This window comes from Cibotium barometz, chromosome 37 (genome assembly GCF_041138505.1).
Source record: "Cibotium barometz isolate CiBa-2024 chromosome 37, ASM4113850v1, whole genome shotgun sequence".
NCBI classification, from domain to species: domain Eukaryota; kingdom Viridiplantae; phylum Streptophyta; class Polypodiopsida; order Cyatheales; family Cibotiaceae; genus Cibotium; species Cibotium barometz.
In genome coordinates, this window is record NC_141082.1 from 44032013 (window position 1) to 44055993 (window position 23981).

Below are 23981 nucleotides of genomic sequence, written 5' to 3' on the forward strand. Positions count from 1 at the left end.
CACTCCTGAGCTCACTAAAAAGCCAGGGTAATCTCTCTGAAGAGAAGTCAATGTCTCCCATGTAGCGTCCTCCTCAGCACGATCCTTCCACTTGATCTTGTATTCCGTGATAAGCGTATGACGCAATCTTCGTTTACGAAAGCCAAGAATCTTTTCAGGTTCGTACGAAACAAATGTCATGTCCTGGACATCTATAATTTCTTGAGGAGTAACTAACTGATCTGCTCCACCCAGTACTTCCTTAAGTCTACTGACATGAAATACAGGATGAACTTTCACATGAGAAGACAAATCCAATTCATATGCAACTGAACCAATCCGTCGTGTAACACGAAATGGTCCCCAGTATCTAGGGATAATTTCGGAGATCTACCTGTTCGTAAAGTCTCGAAATCTTTCGGAACTCGCAAATACACCATCGTTCCTTCAAAGAACTCTCTAGGTGAACGATGTCTATTAGAATAAAACCTGTCTCGGTCTTGAGCACTTCTAATAGATTCCTTTGCAACTTGTAACATTTCCTGTATATCTTGCAAAAAATTACGTGCTGCATCATGCTGAAGTCTTGAGAATCCTACTGTAACAGGTGATCTTGGTTGAAAACCATACATAAGCATGAAAGGACTAAACCCTGTACTCGTATGCTTAGTACTGTTATATGCAAATTCTAACATAGGAAGATAATCCTCCCATGAACTCTGTCTTTTGGATACATATGCTCGAAGCATATCCTCCAAAATCTGATTCACTCTTTCAGTCTGGCCATCAGATTGAGGATGATCTGAGGAACTCAAATTCAAAGTTGTTTCCAATTTCTCAAAAACAAGTTTCCAAAATTCACTCGTAAACTTCCCTATCACTGACTATGTCCTGCGGTAACCCGTACAGTCTAAACAATTGCTCGATAAACTGCCGAGCTAATTGCGTAGCTGTAATAGTCTTCCGGGTCGGTAAAAATCTAGCCATTTTTGTCAAGCGATCTACCACAACCCAAATAGAATCATGGCCTTGATGTGTTCTTGGCAATCCGGTAATAAAATCCATGAAAATACTTTCCCATTTATTACCTGGGATTTGCAAAGGATGCAATAACCCAGCCTGTCTAAAGCGTTTAGCTTTATTTGCCTGACAAATCTGACACTTGAGAACATAATCTTCTACATACCCTTTCATCTTCGGCTAATAAAAAGTGTGTTTCACTAAAGATAGCGTCCTGTGTACCCCAGGGTGTCCAGCAGAAGGGGCGTCGTGACACTCCCTCAGAATCTTGGACCTAATGTTCGGGATCTGTGGTACACAAATTTTGTCATTACGGAATAGTAAACCATTCCGAATCATCCACTGACCTCCTGCAGCCTGAATGGTAGACTGCGCAGTCACCGAGTCTTGGTCAATCAATGAGCTCCCGTTCTGGATCTTCTGCCAAAATGGACCAAAATAACTATCAGTCCTGCAAAGCCCTCTCAATGACTGAAATAAGTCAGTAGAAATCTCGGTGAACGACAAAGAATTCACCTCTCTAATCCGACTAAGCGCATCTGCAATATTATTCATGGACCCTTTCCGATAACCGATCTCAAAATCAAAATTTTGCATTAACTCTGCCCAACGAGCTTTCCCTCCTCTCAAATCATCCGCATCACACACATACTTGATTGGCTGATGATCAGTCAATACCACAAAGTTGGATCCATATAAATAATGTCTCCAAACCTTGAGAGCATGAATCACAGCATAAAGCTCCTTCTCAAGGGTTGGCCAACGAGATTGAGTGTCGTCTAGCTTTTTACTTTCAAAAGCAACCGGTCTACCATCTTGAAATAAAGCAACCCCGATAGCATAGTCACTGGCATCAGTTTCAAGAACATAAGGCCGACTAGGATCAGGCAATGCTAAGATAGGTGCTTCCTTGACTTTATCTTTCAAAAGTCTGAAGGCCATATCCAAATCGTTATTCCAAGTGATAGGCTGATTGGACTTACGTCCACGACCTTTCAATAAGTCGGTCATCGGTAGTGTGAGCTGAGAGTACTCCAGTACAGATTTCCGAAGAAAAACAACAAAACCGAGAAAAGAACGAAGTTGTTTCACTGTTCGTGGTATAGGCCAGTCCAAAACCTTCTGAACTCGGTCATAGTCAATGCTCAATCCATCTCTAGTGATCTTGTGTCCCAAGTAAATGATGTCGGTCATAAAGAACTCACATTTACTCAACTTAGCATATAGTCGATTCTATCTTAAAATAGATAAGACAATCGTGAGGTGTTTGACATGATCCTCAAGAGTACGACTATAAATCAAAATATCATCTAGGAACACCACCACAAATTTTTCCAAATGTTCACGAAAAAGATCGTTCATCATTTGCTGGAAAGTGACTGGAGCATTGATTAATCCAAAAGGTAATACGAGAAACTCGTGTAATATGCGGAAGCTTCGGAGAAGGATCGGTACTTCAAAACTCAGAAAACAGCACTCTTTTCGCTACGGAATTAACGCACAAACTGAAAGACGATGTGCAGAAAAATAGAGAGAGAAGGGGGAGATGGAGAAGGACACAGTATTGGGTCCCAATTACCCTCTGTAGGACCCCCACCACGGATGGTGTATTTGCTTTATTAGAATGATGTAAATCTGAAACAAATACAAAGTACTTGACCTTTTCTTGGCTGGAAATCCTGCCCTTGACCTTCAGTCCTTCACCCCTTTGCTTTAGCAATGTTCTCGGCTGTCCTGGCCCTTGGTTGCTTGGAGCTCTTGGTGAATTATGAGATGACTACAATGAATTCTTGGCTGGGCTTTTATACCCCTCCCTTCATCCAGTCGGCTGGCTTCAGGAAGCTCCACGACTGAGTATTTTAATAAAATACTTTCACACTTTAATAACTGTTGCTTTCACACTAGGCAATAATCTGGCCATTCTGCGCATGCTTCTGGACAGCACCCTGGCTGCTGGGCATGCTACGCATGGGTGTGGGGACTGCCCCTACATCTGGCCGCCTGCTGTTTAGGGCTTTGGACCCAGACGGCTGCCTGTCCAGCAGTAGTACAGCTGGCCGACAGCCCCTCCAACCCCATGCCTTGGCTGGTGGGCAAAACTTAGGCTCTCCTGGCCCCTTGGGGGTGGTTCTACACCTCCCCCATGCCCATACTACAAGTGCAAGTGCACTGGGGTAGCCCTATGGCCTGGCCCCATCTCTACATGCAACCTACATGCCTACAGAGGCCTGGCATCCAGTTGCAAACCAGATACTCAGCACATCTGACATCATTCCAGAGGGAGACTCACAGCGCGGACTGGCACTGCTTCCTGTGCAGGACAATGCACACCTGACCTCGGACGACTGAGATGGATCCCTGGCTGACTCGTCTCCCGGACTGGGCTCACATGGGACCAGTTCACCATCCCAGGTCCTGCACCTTCTGTACAGAAATGTCTACGTGGCATCCAAGTGCGGGATGCACGTGACATCCCCTTCTGCTTAACTTGACGGAAGCTGCATAGCCTCCAAATAATCCGTCAATAATGCCGGATAGTCTTCGAAAAATTCTTTGTCGAGCCATACCGCTTCATGAGTTCCTCGGTCCTGAAACTTCGTGAGGAACTGTCGTAGTCTTCGGCCTGAGCCATGCTTGAAACGGTGCAGAAGGATCTGTTCTGGAACCATTACTTCTGCTTCATCAATGATGTCTAGTTCCGCTTCGTCTTTGACCTCTGAAGGGGGTGGACCTGCATATGGCTTTAACCAACTGACATGAAATACATCGTGCATAGTCCAACTCGGAGGTAGCTTTAACTGCATAGACACCTCATTAATCTTTTTCCGGATGGGGAATGGTCCGAAGCTCCTGAAAGACAACTTTGGGCATCGCTTGCCCACCTGCTTTAATCTTTGCTTCATAATCCGAAGATATACCCAATCTCCTTCCGAAAACTTCATGTCCCTTCGGTCTTTATTGGCCTGTCGAGTGTAGGCCTCTTGCGCTTTAGCCAATCTGTCTTTAACGGACTCTAGGATCTCCTGGTAAGACTCCGTCACTCTGTTCGTCTCCGGTACTGAAGACGAAGTCCTGGTTAACAACGACTGGAAAGGCCTTCCAAACGCTGCCTCATATGGAGTCCTGCCAATAGCTGAAGAAAAAGAGTCATTCAAAACAGCTTGAACTAAAGGCAAAAACGATTCCCACTTACCTTGCTGATCGTGGACATAACACTTCAGCACATCAAAGGCCAACTGGTTGTATATCTCTGTCTGGCCATCTGTCTGTGGGTGGAATGCACTGGAAAAATTCAACTTAGTACCAAAATTATCAAACAATGCCCTCCAAAAATGACTGGTAAACTTGGCATCTCGGTCTGACACTATGGTCCTAGGAATTCCACCAATCGGGTACCAATGCCGAATGAATAGCTGGGCAACATCCTCGGCGATCACATTGGCCCTGCAAGGAATAAGCATAACAAATTTGCTGAACCTGTCAACAATAGTCAAACACTGTGTATTACGCTTACTCGGACTGGGAGGCAAATTTGTGACAAAGTCCATCAAAATGTCTTGGAAAGGACCCTCAGGAATTGGCAAAGGCTGTAACAACCCTATCTTCTTTCCACGAGGAGCTTTCACCTTTTGACAAATGTCACAGCGTTGTACATATGTAAACACATCACGCCTCATCTTTGGCCAATAGTATTGCCGTTCTAATTTCTCCAGAGTCGAATTCATGCCCCTATGACCACCTGTAATGGCGTCATGGGCATCATGGAGAAGAGCTGCCCGGAATGATTTCATGACACGCAGTCGGCCTTTGTAGTAAAGCCAACCATCGCGTATCAGAAAATGGCATGGTCCTGTGGCATCCAATGCCTGTTCCCACTGAGTACCGAATTCCTCGGAATCCGCGTACGTGTGCTTCATGTCTTCTAGTCCAGTACCAACAAGGTCAATTCTAGTGGTCTGAATCGCAGATACTTGTCCCTTCCTGCTCAAAGCATCGGCCACTGGATTGGCCTTTCCTGGAAGGTACTCAATCATGCCACCGAACTGCTGGAATATCCGACTCCAGCGGTGTTGTCGATCACTCCACTGTGCACTTGGCATCGTCTGAATCCAGCGCAATGCCTGATGGTCAGTGCGGACCTCGAAGTCACGGCCATACAGGAAATGTTTCCAATGTTTCAAGGCCTGAATGACTGCTAGGAGTTCACGATCATAGACTGAGTAATTCTTTTCGGCGGGCAGTAACTTACGAGACATGTAAGCTACTGGATGACCATTCTGTTGCAATACACCTCCAATTGCGATGTTACTCGCATCGGTGATCACCTGAAATGGTTCGTCCCACGAGGCAAGGGCTAAGCAAGGCGCTTCTGACAAAGCCACCTTGAGGTTCTGGAATGCCTCCAACGCTCGTGGAGTCATTCGAATCTTTTGCCTCCTTGTTTTCACTCCCTTTAGCAGATCGGTGAGGTCTGCCGAGAGATCAGAAAACTTGTCAATGTGGGTGGAATATGCCTGGCATATACCCACAAATGATCTAATGTCATAAGCAGTCTGAGGTACTTCCCAGTTAACAATCTCGGCCACTTTAGCCGGATCAAGTCGAATGCCTTTGGCACTGATTATATATCCCAAGTAATGTACCTGGAACAGATAAAATTCTGACTTCTTTTCATTGACATAGAGCTCGTTGCTTTCCAGCAACCTAAGGACTTTCTCCACATCAATGTCATGCTGCTCAACTGTAGCTGAAAATATGAGTATGTCGTCCAGAAATATGAACACACACACTCCAATCAACTCCCGGAAAATACGCATCATCATGCGGTTAAATGTAGCTGGGGCGTTCGTCAATCCAAATGGCATAACCACAAATTCATAGTGGGCCCGTTTTGTACGGAAAGCTGTCTTGGGGATGTCCCCCTCAACAATCCGAACCTGGTGGTACCCACTCTTTAAATCCAATTTAGAGAACACCTTAGCTCCATTCAGCCTCTCGAGAATATAGTCAATTCGAGGCATCGGGAATCTGCTCTTGATAGTCAGCTTGTTGAGTGCACGATAATCGACACACAACCGAGAAGACCCATCTTTCTTCTTGACAAATAAGATCGGTGCTGCAAATGGCGACACGCTGGGGCGGATGAAGCCAGCTTGCAACAATTCTTGGAGTTGGCGGTCCAACTCCGATTCCATTGCCTTAGAAAGGCGATACGGGAACTTGCTCGGGGGTTCCGAGCCTGGGAGGAGGTCAATCTTGTGATCCTCCGGTCTGGACGGGGGGAGCTGGGGAGAGAGATTGTCCCGAAGAAAAATCTTCTGGAACTTTTCATGGAGAACCGAGTACTTCTCGGAAGCACTGGCCACCGTCTGGGCTATCTGGGTGTAAATCATCGCACACTGTGCGCCTTTCCTGACTGCTCGCTTAGCCTGCAAGTGGCTTATGAGCGGAAAGTTTGGAATACCTGGCTCACACTTAATGGTCACGGGGGTGTTTGACACATTCCGATCAATCTGGAACGTGTGCTTGTCCCACTTGACATCAGGAAGAAACTTGTGAAACCACTGGATACCCAAAATTATGTCTGCTCCTACAAGAGGGGCAACCATAAAGTCACGCACAAACTCTATGCCCTGAATCACTAATTTAGCACCTAGAGCTTCATACTTGACGCTCGTTGTCATACCTGTGCTAAAACCCTCAACTTGTTTGTCCACCGGAGTTAGCTCGAAACGGGCACGCCTAGCGGCCTCTTCCGTGATCACATCCTCCGTGCTACCGCTGTCAAACAAGACAACGACTCTCTGGCCACCTATGTAGCCAAAGGACTTGAGCAATTCGTTGCGCTCATACTCCTGGTCATGGGCGCCCTTCTGCTTATCTTCGAGCTCCCGGCTAATAATTGCTCCAACTGAAGCACCGGGGGTTGAAGAACTAGGGGTAGCCGCTGGGGTCTGTGTGGGAGCTGTGCTCACCACGGAAGCTGTGGAGGCGGCGGCGGCCTTTGGAGGCTTCTTCGGACAATCCCGAGAAGTATGTCCTTTTGTGTGACAAAAGTAACATCTACCCTCCTTCCTGTACTGAGCAAGCTCCTCAGCACTCAACTTGCCACCTGTCTTGCCTGCCTTCGCTTTCTGGTCTGGAGTAAGCTTAGACGCATTGTTCGAGTTCTTGGAGCCAGAGGCTCCCGGGCTGTGTCCTGGGGAAGACCCCGTCTGGTTCTGGCTTTTGCCCCCCGAGGTGTTAGCCTTGGGAGAAGCCGGCTGGGAAGTCTTGGGCTTGCCACCATTGTGTTTCATTTCTGCACTCTGCGCAAGCGAGAGTGCGTCCTCAAAGGTGGCTGGTCTAAACATACGCACCTCCCATTGGATGTGCGTGTCCAGGCCATACAAAACCTGCCCTTTCTTGTCCGCATCAGATAAGCCTAATTGTAGACACAAGGTCGAAATTCTATTGGCAAACTGAAGGACTGGTTGCGCATTCTGACGCGCACCCCTGAACTCGTCTTCGAGTCGCTCAAGGTAGTGGGGCGGTAAAAACCGCTGCTTAAGGTCACGGACGAACTCGTCCCACCCATAAGCTGCCATACCTGATCTGGTGTGGGCATGAGCCCACTGAGTCCACCAAGGAATGGCCTCACCTTCCAAATACCAACTGGCTAAGATCACTTTGTCAATATCTGATTTCCTAACTGCGGCAAAGTAAGCTTCAAATTGATGTAACCATGAATACAGAGTAGTGGGATCGAGTTTACCATTATACTTACTGAAATTCATTTTCTCGGGAAAATGATTCGAGGGCGCCGCCGGTGTCAATCTGGCGTCCAAAGCTCGGAGGTAATGCTCGTGTTCCACTCGTCGCATGGCTTCTTAAACCAACCGTCCTTCGAGGGACAGGAGTCACTCCGAAAAGGGTAGTCCACCGGCGTCTAAAAACCAACCACACGAGCGAAAAATTTTCTGGTTTTCTTTGCTGAATCTTTGTCCTTGAAGTGAGCTCTGATACCACTGTAATATGCGGAAGCTTCGGAGAAGGATCGGTACTTCAAAACTCAGAAAACAGCACTCTTTTCGCGACGGAATTAACGCACAAACTGAAAGGCGATGTGCAGAAAAATAGAGAGAGAAGGGGGAGATGGAGAAGGACACAGTATTGGGTCCCAATTACCCTCTGTAGGGCCCCCACCACGGATGGTGTATTTGCTTTATTAGAATGATGTAAATCTGAAACAAATAAAAAGTACTTGACCTTTTCTTGGCTGGAAATCCTGCCCTTGACCTTCAGTCCTTCACCCCTTTGCTTTAGCAATGTTCTTGGCTGTCCTGGCCCTTGGTTGCTTGGAGCTCTTGGTGAATTATGAGATGACTACAATGAATTCTTGGCTGGGCTTTTATACCCCTCCCTTCATCCAGTCGGCTGGCTTCAGGAAGCTCCACGACTGAGTATTTTAATAAAATACTTTCACACTTTAATAACTGCTGCTTTCACACTAGGCAATAATCTGGCCATTCTGCGCATGCTTCTGGACAGCACCCTGGCTGCTGGGCATGCTATGCATGGGTGTGGGGACTGCCCCTACATCTGGCCGCCTGCTGTTTAGGGCTTTGGACCCAGACGGCTGCCTGTCCAGCAGTAGTACAGCTGGCCGACAGCCCCTCCAACCCCATGCCTTGGCTGGTGGGCAAAACTTAGGCTCTCCTGGCCCCTTGGGGGTGGTTCTACACCTCCCCCATGCCCATACTACAAGTGCAAGTGCACTGGGGTAGCCCTATGGCCTGGCCCCATCTCTACATGCAACCTACATGCCTACAGAGGCCTGGCATCCAGTTGCAAACCAGATACTCAGCACATCTGACATCATTCCAGAGGGAGACTCACAGCGCGGACTGGCACTGCTTCCTGTGCAGGACAATGCACACCTGACCTCGGACGACTGAGATGGATCCCTGGCTGACTCGTCTCCCGGACTGGGCTCACATGGGACCAGTTCACCATCCCAGGTCCTGCACCTTCTGTACAGAAATGTCTACGTGGCATCCAAGTGCGGGATGCACGTGACAACTCGTAATGGCCATACCTAGTCCGAAAGGCGGTTCTTTTGACATGCCTTTCATGAATACGTATCTGGTGATAGCCAGTACGTAAATCTATCTTCGTGAAATATTTCGTTCCTGCTAACCGGTCAATTAGGTCATCTGATCTAGGGAGAGGATAACGGTTCTTAATAGTCAGCTTGTTCAATCTTTTGTAATCTATACACATTCTCCAAGTATTGTCCTTCTTTCTCCTAAGCAACACAGGTGCACCCCAAGGTGATTTACTTGGACGGATCTGGCCCATCCTCAAATAATCTTCGAGTTGTTTAGCCAACTCATCTTTCTCAGCTTGGCTCATCCTATAAGGTGGAATACTCACAGGATGAGCACCAGGGATCAAGTCAATACGATGATCTACTGCCCGTTGAGGTGGTAAACCCGATGGCAGTTCCTTAGGAAATACGTCTTGAAACGAATCAAGTATCTTCTGTAATTCTTTGCTTTTAAACACACTTAATTCATTCACATCCATGGAAGGGATGAGAAAAGAAGAAAGTGGAATCAATATACAATGGAAAGCGGTATACAAAGAAGAATCCATTATATTTCCAAAATCAATAGTATTTACAAGAGGTCCCTGAGAGGGATGGATACAATCACCTAAAATACTATACTTGGTGTCCCTATGCTGAAAAGAAAAAGTATGACTAGACCAATCTATCTGGACATCAAGAGTCTTAAACCACTCAATCCCTAATAACAAGTCTACATTTTCCAGATGCATAACATAGCATTCCAAAGTGTCTTTGTAGTCCTGAATCTGGATTGGAAGCATCTCCACCTTGCGATCCCAAACTTGTCTTCCCGCAGGTAGACGTACCTCATAGGTATGGTCGCTAAGTGTCGTATCAAGACTCAATTTCTGCACAAGTTTGTAGTTAACAAAGTTATGCGAACTGCCAGGGTCTAAAAGAATGTGAATTTTATGGCCATTCACTTCTCCATAAACTCGGAGAAGATCATGCATGCCAAATACCTTAGAATTGAACAGACAATCAGAACAAGTACTAGGGCGAGAAAGTACAGTAATTGACGTACCTGTCAAAGACAACTGGTTAGCTGCCTTTGGCTTGGGTCCTGGGTTTGACTTGGTACCCTTTTGCTTTGGGCACTCATTACGCATGTGTCCTTTTTCTTCGTAGATAAAACAACGTCCTTCCTTCTTGAGCTTTAAAGCCCTAAGGAGTCGTTTCTTCTTGGCTGGTGTCGAACTTGTATTCTTCGAAGGTTGGTCCGAAGACTTGCCTTCAGTCGTGTTAGCCATAGGTGCGGAGAACTTTCTTTTATGCTTGTTCCCCTGCTCGGTAACGGGTTTCGACTTGGAAGAGACCATCGTATCATCATAGATACGAGCTGAATGAATGGCCTCGTCCAAAGTTTTACATTTGTTATTTTTAACCTGTAATCGGTACGAGTCTGGTAAACCAGCTACGAAAAACCCTAAAAGAGTAGTAGGATCCATCTTTGTAGCCTTCATCTGCAAGTCACGAAATTTCTGGAGGTAGACCTCATAAGTGAGGTGCTGCGAGGTCATGGTCAAAGCTGAAAATCGAGCTACAACATCATAATCATCCTCTTTCTTGAGGAATTCTTTCTTGAAAATGTCTTCAAATTGTGCCCAAGTCATTGGCTTTGGGTTCAGTTCCTTCCACCAAAGCAAAGCTTTGCCGGACAGGAAACCTGCTGCTAACTGTATCTTCTTTCCATCATCATATGGATGAAACTGAAAGTGAACTTGCCACTTGTGTAGCCAAGTGTCCACGATCTCCTTGGTTCTTTGCTTTTGCTCGCCCCCGAACGGTTCCGGAGTAATATTGGGGCCTAAAGCAGAAGCCAAGGTATCCATTCCCGAGAAAGTAGAGAGGGTAGTGGTCAATAGAGCGATGGAGTTCTGCAAAGCCTGCATCTGGGCTGCGATTTGTGCCTGACGTTCCGTCGAAGAAGCTTCGAGAGCTACTTTGAACTCTTGGAAATCTAATTTTGACACAAACTCGTCAAAAAGATCGGCATCAGTGCCTTCCGTAGCCGGCAAGTCTTCGCGTTCCACGAGGAGCTCCAACTCTGATTCTTGGGTCGACATCGTGAAGAGGGTACGTGGAGAGAAAATTCGATCTTTGCACAATGAAAGTGCGAGCGAACTCGAGAGCTTGAGAGCTTGAAAACTTGAGAACTTGAGAACTCGAGAACTCGAGAGATGTGTGGCAAGAAGCCCACGTGAGGGAGTTTATAAAGGTTTCCCAAAAGCCAAAAAAAAAAATCTCGAAAAGCTATGCTTAGCTTTTGCTTTAGCTTTTGTGTTTTTTTTTTCTTGAATAAATGAATATATATATATATATATATATATATATATATATATTCTCTTGTCTTAAAAAAAATAAAACACTTTTAAACCTTGGAAACCTTAGGGACCCTCGACTTTTGTTAAAAAAATAATAATAATAATAATAAGTAAAACAAAAAAGCAAAGCGCCGAATCAAGCTGGGCGCACACGCTTGCTGTTTTGCTTTTTTTTTTTTCTTGGTTCGAAACTCGAATCCTGCAACAAACGAACAAACAAACAAGCAAGGGGGTGCAGGCCTGACTCACCTCCCAACCATGACAGCCGTGGGCGAGCCCACAGTCTTGGCTGTCCCCACCGAGCCACGAGCTGAGCTAACTAGGACGACGTACCGACCAATCTCCTCCTCGTGACGTCCCATACCGCCACGAAGCTGCGCTCGCGGGCCTCGAGATTGCTGCCGGCCTCGGCTACATAAAGCAGGTGCACGTCTGCACTAGATCCAGGCTCCAAGACCATAGAGCTCTCACAAACTCGCGAGACTCTCTATATTCCAATAACTAACCTTGGCCACTCTTTTATAGGCTCTTGGCCGGTCATCGGGCGTCCACACTTGGCTGCCCGCCCGTCCATAATTGGGTGCCCGCCCGTTAGTATATCCCTAACTCAGCTCGTCAATCAGCCTGCCTAGTTCCAAGCTTCCCCAAGCCTCGAAACTAGTCTTGCATGCGTATAGCACACGGTAGATACCCACTGTGCACATGACAGTAACTAACGTACCTGTCAAAGACAACTGGTTAGCTGCCTTTGGCTTGGATCCTGCGTTGGTCTTTGCACCCTTTTGCTTCGAGCACTCATTACGCATGTGTCCTTTTTCTTCGCAGATGGAACAACGTCCCACTTTCTTGAGCTTCTGGTCCGAAGACATTCCTTCAGTCGTGTTAGCCATTGGTGCGGAGAACTTTCTTTTATGCTTGTTCCCCCTGCTCGGTAACGGGTTTAGACTTGGAAGAGATCATTGTATCATCATAGATACGAGCTGAATGAATGGCCTCGTCCAAAGTTTTGCATTTGTTATTTTTAACCTGTAAACGGTATGAGTCTGTACCGGCTATGAAGAACCCCAAAAGAGTATCCATCTTTGTAGCTTTCATCTGCAAGTCCTGAAACTTCTGGAGGTAGACCTCATAAGTGAGGTGCTGCGAGGTCATGGTCAAAGCTGTAAACCGGGCAACAACATCATAATCATCCTCTTTCTTGAGGAATTCCTTCTTGAAGACATCTTCGAATTGTGCCCAAGTCGTTGGCTTAGGGTTGAGTTTCCTCCACCAAAGCAAAGCTTTGCCTGAGAGGAAACCTGCTGCTACCTGGATCTTTTTTCCATCATCATATGGATAAAACTGAAAATGGACTTGCCACTTATGTAGCCAAGTGTCCACGATCTCCTTGGTACGCTGCTTTTTCTCGTCCCCGAACTGTTCCAGAGTAATGTTGGGGCCTAAAGCAAAGGCCAAGGTATCCATACCCGAAAGAGTAGATAGTGTAGTGGTCAAAAGAGAGATGGAGTTCTGCAAAGCTTGCATCTGGGCGGCGATTTGTGCCTAACGTTCCGAAGAAGAAGCTTCGAGAGCAACTTTGAACTCTTGGAAATCTGATTTTGACACATAATCATCAAAAAGATCAGCATCGATAGCCGGCAAGCCTTCGCGTTCGATAAGGGGCTCCAACTCGGATTCTTGGGTCGACATCGTGAAGAGGGTAAGTGGAGAGAAAATTCGATCTTGCACAAGAAAGTGCTAGAGAACTTGAGAGCTTGAAAACTTGACAGATGTGTGGCAAGAAGTCCACTTAAGGGGTTTATATAAGCTTCCCCAAAAGCAACTTGAGCTTTTGCTTTTGTGTTTTATATATATATATATATATATATATATATATATTCTGTTTTCTTAAAAAAAAAACACCTTTAAACCTTAAGGAGATCTTTAAACTCTTTTTAAAAAAAAGTTTAATCCAAAAAAAAAAGCAAGCTGAATTTGACGTGAATGCTTTTACTGGTTTTTTTTTTCTCTCCTCTCCTGGATTTAGCACCGCCGGCCTGCCTTGCTGCCAGCGCCGCCTTCGCTCGGGTGTCCATGGCTGTCTGCACCAGCCTGCGCCTAGGCTTGGCCGCCTGCGCACGGCTACCTGCGTAGGCCTGGCCACGTGCCGGCGTAGGCCTGGGCGCCTGCCAGCATGGCAGCCTACATAGGCCTAGCCGCCTGCATAGCCGGGCCGTAAATTCGCTTGCGCCTACCACAGCCGGCAGTACAACTATACCCGGCCAGCACCCGACGATGCATAGCCAACGATCGCTTCTCTTGCTCTCTCTCTCTCTTTCTCTTTCAAACAAAAGCCAACGTGCTTTTTTTTTTCTCTCTCTCAACTGTTCATGATGCAACTGCACAAACACACCCAACCTTCTTCTTGCAAAGCAAAACAACCCTTCTAAACCACCTACTCCCTCATCACGGGTTTCTTTGATGAAAAAGCAACATACCAATCTGAAAAAACAGTAGTATGCATAAACAAAACAGCAAGCTTCTTGAACACATACCTATTTTCGACCTCATCTTCTCTACCTACTGACTTGCTCGTTCACGAGGCACGCTCTGATACCACTGTCAAATCCCCATAGGATCTCCTCGTGGAACGTTCCTAGTACGAGACTCGAAACCTGCAAACAAACAAAAAAACAAGAAGGGGGTGCAGGCCTGACTCACCTCCCAACCACGACAACCGTGCCGTGGGCAAGCCCACAGACTTGGCTGTCCCCACCGAGCCACGAGCTGAGCTAACTAGATGGACGTACCGACCAATCTCTACCTCGCGACGTCCCATACCGCCACGAAGCTACCCTCGCGGGCCTCGAGACTGCTGCCGGCCTTGGCTGCCTGAAGCAGGTGCACGTCTGCACTAGATCCAGGCTCCTGACCATAGAGCTCTCACAAATCACGCAAGACTCTATATGACTAATGACTAACCTTGGCCACCCTTTTATAGGCTCTTGCGGGCGTCCACACTTGGACGCCCGCCCGTCCATACTTGGGTGTCCGCCCGTTAGTCTATCCCTAACTCAGCTCGCCAATCAACCTGCCTAGCTCCAAGCTTCCCCAAACCTCGAAGCTAGTCTTGTGTGCATGTAGCACACGGTAGATACACACTGTGCACATGACAGTTCGCTACACCCTGTTTCCGTTCACACTGTTCAATTCAGGGGGGTTTGTTGACCATCTGGTCCTCTAGGAAGTTCTAGTGTGAACAAACCTACTCACGGGCATTTTTTCCCTATGACTAGACATAGGTTTTTTCCCGTGTGAACACACTTATGTGTGTTGGGCACTTAGCCCTAGGTTATATTGTACTTGTACTTGCACATCTTATTATTATCAAGTACACACTTTCCAACGCCTCACTCTCTCTCTCTCTCTCTCTCTCTCTCTCTCTCTCTTCTGTGTTTCTATCTCGGTGTGTGCGCATTAGGGTTGTGCTATAGGTATCCTCCCCGACCCAACAATTGTAGCATGTGAAAGCTCTAGGTAATCTTCTTTCAGCCCTAAGCACTGCATAGGAACTCTTGATGCAAGAACAATCAACATAGACAAAGAATATAGAGAGAGAAATTGTTGTGTATTCATTATATTCATATAGTACAAAAAGGTACATGTTCTGTGGCTTTTGGCCATCCCAAAGGGATAATAAAAAGCCTAGCTATGACCGATCTCCACTTGGGAGAGAGATGCCTAACAATGAGCAACAAGGTGCTTTTTACAGGCCTTTGGAAGAACAATCAACTGTCCAACCTGCTATCGGTTAGTTCCATGGACACTAAATATTATTCATACTACCGACTAAAGTACATGCCCTCCTAAGCTTGGCTGACAGTGTTTTGGTCCACCTCTAGCTCTCCTCAAGCTTGTGTTGACAGAATATACTCCTCAAATCTATCTGCTGCCAATTAGGGATTAGCATGGGCTTAAGCATGTCCATGTGCATGCGCATGACACCCCCTCCTGCTAAATTCCAACCTTTGACTATGGATGACTATCATCATCCCCTGTCTCCACATGGTCTCTCACCCAAACTTGTCATCCTTCCCCGACTCTAATTCCACTCCAAATCTAATGTAGAGATCTGTGCATTTGTGCATCTGTTCCACTTTGTCCCCTTGCCTTCTTGCCCTATCCCTAAACACAAACATGAATCCTTTGTCTTGAAAACTAATCCTGACACCCTTGGCTCCACCCCTTGGATGAACTTCATCCCTTGGAGTGCTTCATAAAAGCTTCTTGGGCAGCCCCAATCGGCTACCAACTCTCATGAAACCTCCCCTTGGGTTTGTCTGACACCAACCAGCTTCTGGGGGTCTTGACACATGCTCAATTACTCTCCTTGGACATGTGCACTTCTTATGGGACACCAACAACACTTAGCATAGCAGAGCCTAATGCTCTGATATACCAATGTGACATGCGAAAGCTCTGGCTAGTCTTCTTTCAGCCCTACGCACTGCATAGGAACTCTTGATGCAAGAACAATCAATGTAGATAGAGAATAGAGAGAGAGATAATCGTATAGTACAAAAAGGTACATGTGCTGTGGCCTTTGGCCTTCCCAAAAGGATAACAAAAAGCCTAGCTATGACCAATCTCCACTTGGGAGAGAGATGCCTGACAATGAGCAACAAGGTGCCTTTTATAGGCCTTTGGAAGAATAATCAACTGGCCGACCAGCTGTTGGCCAGTTCCATGGACACTAAATATTATTCATGCTGCCAACTGGAAGTACATGCCCTCCTAAGCCTAGCCAATAGGGTTCTAGTCCCACCTCTAGCCCTCCTCAAGCCTGTGATAGAATATACTGCTCAAATCCTGATGTTTATCTGTTGCTAATCAAGGATTAAGCATGTCCATGTGCATGCACATGACAGCTACGCACAAGCCTCAACAGTTTGTAGAAATGTCAGGTCCTAATCCATGGGCTGGAGTGGCCCTTATATAAGGGAGACTTGGGCTGAATACCCTGGTTGACTTGCACATACCAATCGATAGAATACCTAGGACAATAGTATCAGACCGTGATGCCAAGTTCACAAGTCATTTTTGGAGGGTAGTGTATGATAATTGGGACTAAGTTGAATTTTTCGAGTGCATTCCACCCACAGATGGACGATCCAACAGAGATCTACATTAAGTTGGCGTGATGCCAAGTTCACAAGTCATTTTTAGAGGGTAGTGTATGATAATTAGGACAAAGTTGAATTTTTCGAGTGCATTCCACCCACATATGGACGATCCAACTCCAAGTTAACAGCGATGTTGGCCTCCAGAGTAGCAGCTATACTTGAAGTTCACTGGCTGGCAATCCTTGATTAAAACCACTTAGTAAATGCTTAACACGAGATAAGACCTCTTCCACCAAAACGGGAAGGAAACCTTGGCTCTGATACCAATGTAATGCAGCAGATTACGAGAGCCTTAATCTCGTAATTAAACACATTAATGAGAATAACGCCAGATTACCACTTAATCAAACAACACAAGTACACACCACTAGGACCAGAACGGACCGGCCCCACTTTTTAAGAATTTTATATTTCAATAAAGAATTGCAAGTACAAGATTGAGGGTGCCTTGGACCAAATTTCCAAGTATAATATGAAAACAAAGACAAACAATGCCCTGCCCAATCCACTCAGCAGCAAGGGTAAGGACAACCTCCGCCCAAGCCAAGCTTCACTCCCAACTAGGGTGGATCTCTCAAGAACTCGCCAGTCTCACACCGCCCAACATTCCTCTCTTTCTCTATTCCTTGTCTACTGCTTTCACCACTCGTCCATTCTACTCACCACTGGCAAGTTGCCATCTCGAACACTTTTGAAGCAGGAGTAATAGAGATTCAGCTGAGCACCCAAGGTTGGTACAATAAAGAATCTGTCCATGCAACAGTGAATAGACCTCCATGCAGTAGAATGATGACATCAGCAGCTCAAACAACCTGTTTTATTGATTTTTTGGGCTACTGATTTTTGGGCTATGAGCATCTTTCTTCACTCCGCTAGTGGATTTTCTAGATTGAGGTTGCCTTTGCACAGGGAGGAGGTGCTCTTGGACTCTGAGTTGGCTAATGATATTGCTATGTTCCTAGAGGCCTACTATTTATGTTTGTGCTCATTTTGGACTGTCTTGGATGAATTTTGTCTAGCAACAAGAGCCATCATAAATTGGCACAAATCTGTTGGATTCTGGGTTAGTAATTATCAAAGAGTTATTAAGTTGGCTTTACTTGGACTAAGAGAGGTTGCACTGTCAATTATCGTGGATGCCAGGTCCGTTGCGCAACAATTTTATTTTTTTCCAACTAGCCTTAGGCCCAAGATCCTCCCGTAGTTATCGTTTTCCACCGCCCGTAGGTGCCTGCCATAGGTGCTTTTTTTTTCGCTCGTAGGCAATGCCGCCGAGAAAGCACCTTGTGGGGTTTTGAGCCCAGGAACTCTTGGTCCTAGTAGAGCACCTTTACCACTTGAGCTATCTCCTCATTGGCAACCTATGCAACACTAGCATGAGCATAAGGAAGAAGCTTCTTCATTAGTGTTTGAGGAAGCTAGATTTGGCCTCCATGGCTTTGGTGGTTAACTGAGTGTTATGTAAGGTCTCCACATAGACCACGCCCAAGGATTATTTGACCTAGAACTAAAACCCTAACGAGGTTTCATAGACCCGACATCGGCATACGCATCGCATGACCACGATGGATTGTGGCTAGCGATTCACCACCCAACCGTGTGTTCATCACCTCAAACCATCCCCAAGCCTAAGGTCCCTTTCTTTATTTATAAGCTTTTAGCCATTATTAGCCTCAATCTATTAATTATAAGCTCTTAACCAATCTAGACCTCTTCTTGCTAGCACCCTCAGCCCACACCCTCTAGGTCACCACGCCCCAGCTAAGCCCTTAACCCTAATCTTGCGTTAGCACATGCCCCTAGCCCTATTTCTAGGCCTGTCACAACGTAACATACTTCCCCCTTCTATTCAATTGACATCCTTGTGAATGCATAAGGAGACAAGCCAATGTAAGCGAATCCCCGGATCCGGACATCCGTCCATAGCATCTACTCAAGTCTACTACCTCTTACCTAGGCTAGTGTAAGACTCCTCTTATAGACCCTGCTACAGAGATCAAATTGTTTTACTATCGATCCAACTCTCACCCAAGAGCCGAATCCCAATAGGACATCTAGTCACAAAGTGCAACATGCTCCACCGTAACAACCCTAGCATAGACTCAGAGGACAACTCAACCGTCATACCAAATGGAATTCTGCATTAGTTGTCAGCAAACACTAGTCATTGAATACACAACCAAGTCCTAGTGCCATGTACTTCCAATACAAGACCTCCTCTGTCCAATCCTCATCCAAGACTACACGGAGATTGTGTTTTATTCCACCACTAACATGTTCATGAGTTCGAACATGTGGACAATCCACATGACTTCAATGTCGTGGAATGAAAATAACGTTGTCGAACTGTGTCCACCCCGGAGTATCAACCAATCCAACCATCAAAACTGGTCAAGACATCTAGTCTAAGACCGAGAAGCAAAATTTCTTGTCTCTCTCATGTACAATTCTAAGTAGATTTCATCATAGTTCAACAAAGACCTTTTAAGAATTACTAATTAGGGGTTTTACAGTATTCAAAAATGAGCGTCACAACTTAAGAGTCTGTGAAGTCAAGACTATTGAGCCACTCTTGAACCCACCAATGTGTGTGCGGATTCAAACTTGAAGCCCACCTAGCCATAGCCTCTTGACACCACGTGACACCCTGCGGTCATCAGTTGGCGAATTCATGAAGCACCCATCAAGCTTGGGCCTAACACTACCTTCCCTCAAGGGATCCTAGATATCGTGCTCCTGTTTATCTTCCAGCCTTACTGTTAGTGACCCGTAAAATCCTAGGCATCCCGATGGCTTTACGTGCTTGAAGTCATCCCAGCTGACCGACTCCACGTCGTTACTGTCGAATGACTTCACGGAATTACTGCCCACTGACTCCATATAGTGCACACGAAACGGGCGTGCCCAACAATGGCAAAAAGGTAATGAGTTACGGCCCAGAAAGAAGTGAAAGGTTAGAGAAAGGACTTTAAGGTAGATGAGAGGGCGAGGACGAGGTATGCAGGTTTGCAGCAATGGGAGAAGATGTTTATCCAAGCCCACATAAACCTACAAGTATGATCCAACAATAGAGGGAAAGGTTGAATTTATAGGAGCAAGTGAGGTTATAAAAAGCCAACTTTAATTTTGTGCTTTCTTAAAAATCTAGGTCTTAAAATACCCCCCCCCTCCCTTTAGCACAAGAAAAAGCTTTTCATGCTTTTTTTTAAAACTCCAACCCCTTTTTATATTCAACATTAAAAATAACTCGTCCCTCTTTAAACTTGATCAACTCCAAGTCTGGCTTGAGCTTTTTCCATCACACACCCACATGATTGTCACATCCAAACTTTGATACCAATGTAAGGTCTTCATAGACCACGCCCAAGCATTAACTGACCAAGAATCGAAACCCTAACGAGGTTTCATAGACCCGACATCATCATACATCATCGTATGCATCGCATGACTACGATGGATTGTGGCTAGTGACTCACCACCAAGCTGTAGGTTCAGCTCCTCGAACCACCCCCAAGCTAGATGTCTAATTGCCGCAAGCCTACTTGGTACCGATGACCCCAACCTAGCATCCCATACGATTAGGCCAAACCGCCCACCTTGCAGCTCCATGGCCACACGATCCTGTGCACGCTTCCTTGGTAGCCCCAGGTCACCGTGGGACTACTCGACCTCTTGTGTCTAATAAGTAACCCCAAGGTCACTTATATAGTAATAATCCGGCTATTATTAGCCCTTGCTTTATTTATAAGCTTTTAGGAATTATTAGCCCCAAGCTATTAATTATAAGCTCTTAGCCAATCTAGACCTCTTCTTGCTAGCGCCCTTAGCCCACGTGTTAACCCTCCAGGTCTCCACGCCTTGGCTAAGTCCTTAACCCTAATCCTGGGCACTGTCGGTCAAGAAGTCAAGGGATCAAGACCAAATGGTGATACATCCTCAGTTTTTCTCTGAAAGTGCATAAACACTTTACTTTTCTCTTTCATGAAGTAAACGCACACCTTCTTAGTATGATCATCAATCAACGACACATAATACTAGCATCCTCGGATTGAAGCCGTCTTTGTTGGTCCCAAAACATTAGAATGCACAACATCTAGAGGTCTTTGACTCACATTCCTATCAGGTGGAATCGCATGCTTAGATTGATTTCCCAATTGGCATGCTTCACATACCTTGTGTATTCCATCCACTTTGAACTTCAGCAAATCTATAAAACAATGCTTTGGGCCTATCTATTTTTCAACCCACTAGGTATTAACATGACCAATACGCTTATGCCAAATGTATTATGTCAATGTCTGCAATCACACTCATACCATGTGCAATTTCAAGCATGTTTACAACCAATGTAAACATTCTTCCAATTGTTTTTCCCTCTGCAAACCACGTATCACTGGTTATTGACATCTTCTATATAACATCCCTGAAGATTAAACCTCACTTGTAGATCCTGCTCAATCGTTTTTCCAATTGACTAAGTCTTTGCAATGTTTGGAACATGGAGTACATTAGCCAAGTACTTCATTTTGCCATCCTAATGGCACCTTATCAACATGCACAATAGGATATGTAGTATCATCACCTATTTCCACATATCCTAGTTTTTCAATGTTTAACATATCTCTAAACCACTTTCCATGATTGATCATGTGGTTAGAAGTATCCGAATCAACATCCCATACATTTCTAGGATTTCTTACATTTACACTCACAGAACTAAGCATATGTTGCTCGATGTATAGAGAATTGTTTTCTTGTTGTAATGTTCATACCTCACAAACTGTTATTACAGTGTCCCTGTACTCACCTCTGTACTCGACAAGGCAACTGTTGTTTCTTGTTGCTCCAACTGACAACAACGCTCCCAAAAGAAAGCATAAAGCCGCTGATAGATCTCCTGTTTGCAACACTACCAGCCTAATCAACATCTGTATATCCATGTAGCTGTATCTCTGTGCCAGCCTCATAGAAAAGTCCATAATCAACTATGGACTTTTAAAAAATTGCCACACCTCCTACACCCTAGACCCTAGAAACGGAAGCGACCAGTGGAAATACGTCAGTTTCTTACTCATGTAGATGAACTATTCCTTGGTGTTGTTGGTGCTTGGAAAGAGACTGTTGGTTAGAGGACAGCTTTCAATTAGATGGTGCCTTTTTCTCTCCGAAACCAGCACAACACAAATCTCCTTTTATTGCAATATTACACTATTGGGTTTGTTCGGAATTCTGGATGTCCTACTCTTGCATGATGTCCCATTTCTACTTCTGCGAAATCTTAGACCTTTGTTTCCGAATCCCCCCCTTCCCCCCCCCAAAAAGAAAAAGAAAAAGAAAAAGAAAAAAAGTACCAGTATTAAAACATCATATCTCTTCCTGTGTATGTTTTTGTAAAGCCTCCCTGGGCCCAACCATAACGTGCCAATGCACTTCCATGCAGCCATGCTAAATGTATATGCGGCCCCATAGACCCACACCCCTATTTAAGATGGTGGTCCATGATAATAATCTTGCCGTCACAAGACAGCCCATTTTCCTGCATTGCAAACCTCATGTACCTTCACCATGGCAATCTTCCTCCGCTTTACTTGCAAAGGAGTAAGATAATCCTCACGTAGTTTTTCAAGCCCCATAGTGCTTCTCTCTTGCCCAAGAAATTCTAGTGGGAGGCAGTGTCTCTGAATTTGGGAGAGAGAGAGAGAGAGAGAGAGAGAGAGAGAGAGAGAGATTATAATCCAACAAAAAATAACGAATGGAAGGTCCAAAACTAAGGCTAGCTGTTCGACAGAAGAAAGAAACTTAAGCAAATGAAGACATTGTTACCTTGACACACAAGTAGTCACTTATAGCATCCAAGATAAACTGAATCTCCTCCTCATGTGGCTCAGGAAGCATTGTGATGTGAGTGCTTGAATCAGTCGTACCAGCCAATGTTTTCCCAAGCCATGGGAGCATAAATACTACTCTTTCATCCTTTGTTTTGGGTACAATCAGCCCCATTCCATCAGGAGAGTAGTAGTCTGGAAGAACAACATGCACACCACTGCTTGGAGAAATGAGAGGTTTCAAATTTTTATCAGCAATTTGTCGTACTTCATCACAAAAAGGACCAGCAGCATTCACAATTACTTTCGCGTGGACATCAAACTCATTTCCTGAAAAAGTCAAGCAAAAAATTAAATTATTTTCCCACAACCATCCTATCCTAATTGTAAAATCTCTTCTCTACCACACTCATCATTCAAAAGCAATGTGAACCCTGAGATTCACTTGTCATAAATGTATGTCGCTGTGGTTCATCAATGATCTGCTTATCAATGTAATAGAGATTCCAGCAGGGAAAAGTGGCAGTTTCTTTTGGCAGCAAGTAGACATGTATAGACACATCATACTTCAAAGTGCATACTTTCTAAATACTAAACCCATGTAAACAACCTCTCTAACTGCAGCAAAAGTTTAAGAACCAGATAAACAATTGCCTCCCCAAGTAGCTCTGAGGTTGATTATGTGATGTCCAAAAGGCCCCAAGTAGCTCTGAGGTTGATTATGTGATGTCCCAAAGGGTGGTACCCATACTTCATGAATGAGAACACCTCCTTTTTCACCCAAATTAAATAAACAGAGGACAATGCAGGTGCAGCAGGCCGTGTTTTTCAAATTTGTTCATGTTGGACCATAATGAAGGAACAACTACTGCACATCAATAAAGACAGCCTGATCACCCAACCCCAAGATCCAACAACATGACTTTTTGATGCGAATGAATCTGATATCGATGTAGCTAGTTGGCACTGGATCCTCATAATAGAATTCAGACTGTACTTATTAACCATCCAGAATTGTTATTTATTGATATGACCACATCCTCAGGATCCCCCGCTTAATAGACTGTGAGTGCCAGGAACCACTAGGGGCAAAGGGGCTCATCAGACCTGGTAGTCTACATTAACGCTCCACCGGCCCTTCTCAAACACAAGATATTTACATACTGCCATGCCATTAAAAAAGGTGACCATTAGAAATCCTTTTCCCATTAACCAAAATTGATGACATATAGGATCAGATCAATGGATCTACTTATTTCAGCATGATAGATTGTCCGGGAAACAATGCTAAAAAAAGTGAATTCTTGCTTACTGAGATCCGAGACACAATGTCTAGGGCATAATGTGTTCAAGCATGGGCAACGGAAGGATTCTGTAAAGCTCAAAGCCATTTAGGAGTGGCCTGAGTTGAAATCAGTCCATGAGATACAGAGCTTTTTGGAGCTATGTTCATACTATCAACGTTGTATCCGGCATTTAATGCATATAGCCTCACCCTTGCATGATTAAACCAAGAAGAAGTAAGCCTCTAGATATGAGTACAGAGAGGAAAGCCTCCAAT

At 45.2% G+C, this 23981-nt stretch overlaps 1 protein-coding gene across 1 annotated transcript in view; it reads right to left on the reverse strand.

Annotated features, from left to right (window-relative positions):
* Positions 1 to 23981, reverse strand: part of LOC147617301 (glycerol-3-phosphate dehydrogenase SDP6, mitochondrial-like) — a 39849-nt gene that overhangs the window by 11282 nt on the left and 4586 nt on the right. Inside the window, exon 3 of the mRNA XM_086776949.1 lies at positions 22419 to 22750. Coding sequence (XP_086633075.1) covers positions 22419 to 22750 — 332 coding nt within the window. The remainder of the gene's footprint in view (positions 1 to 22418; positions 22751 to 23981) is intronic.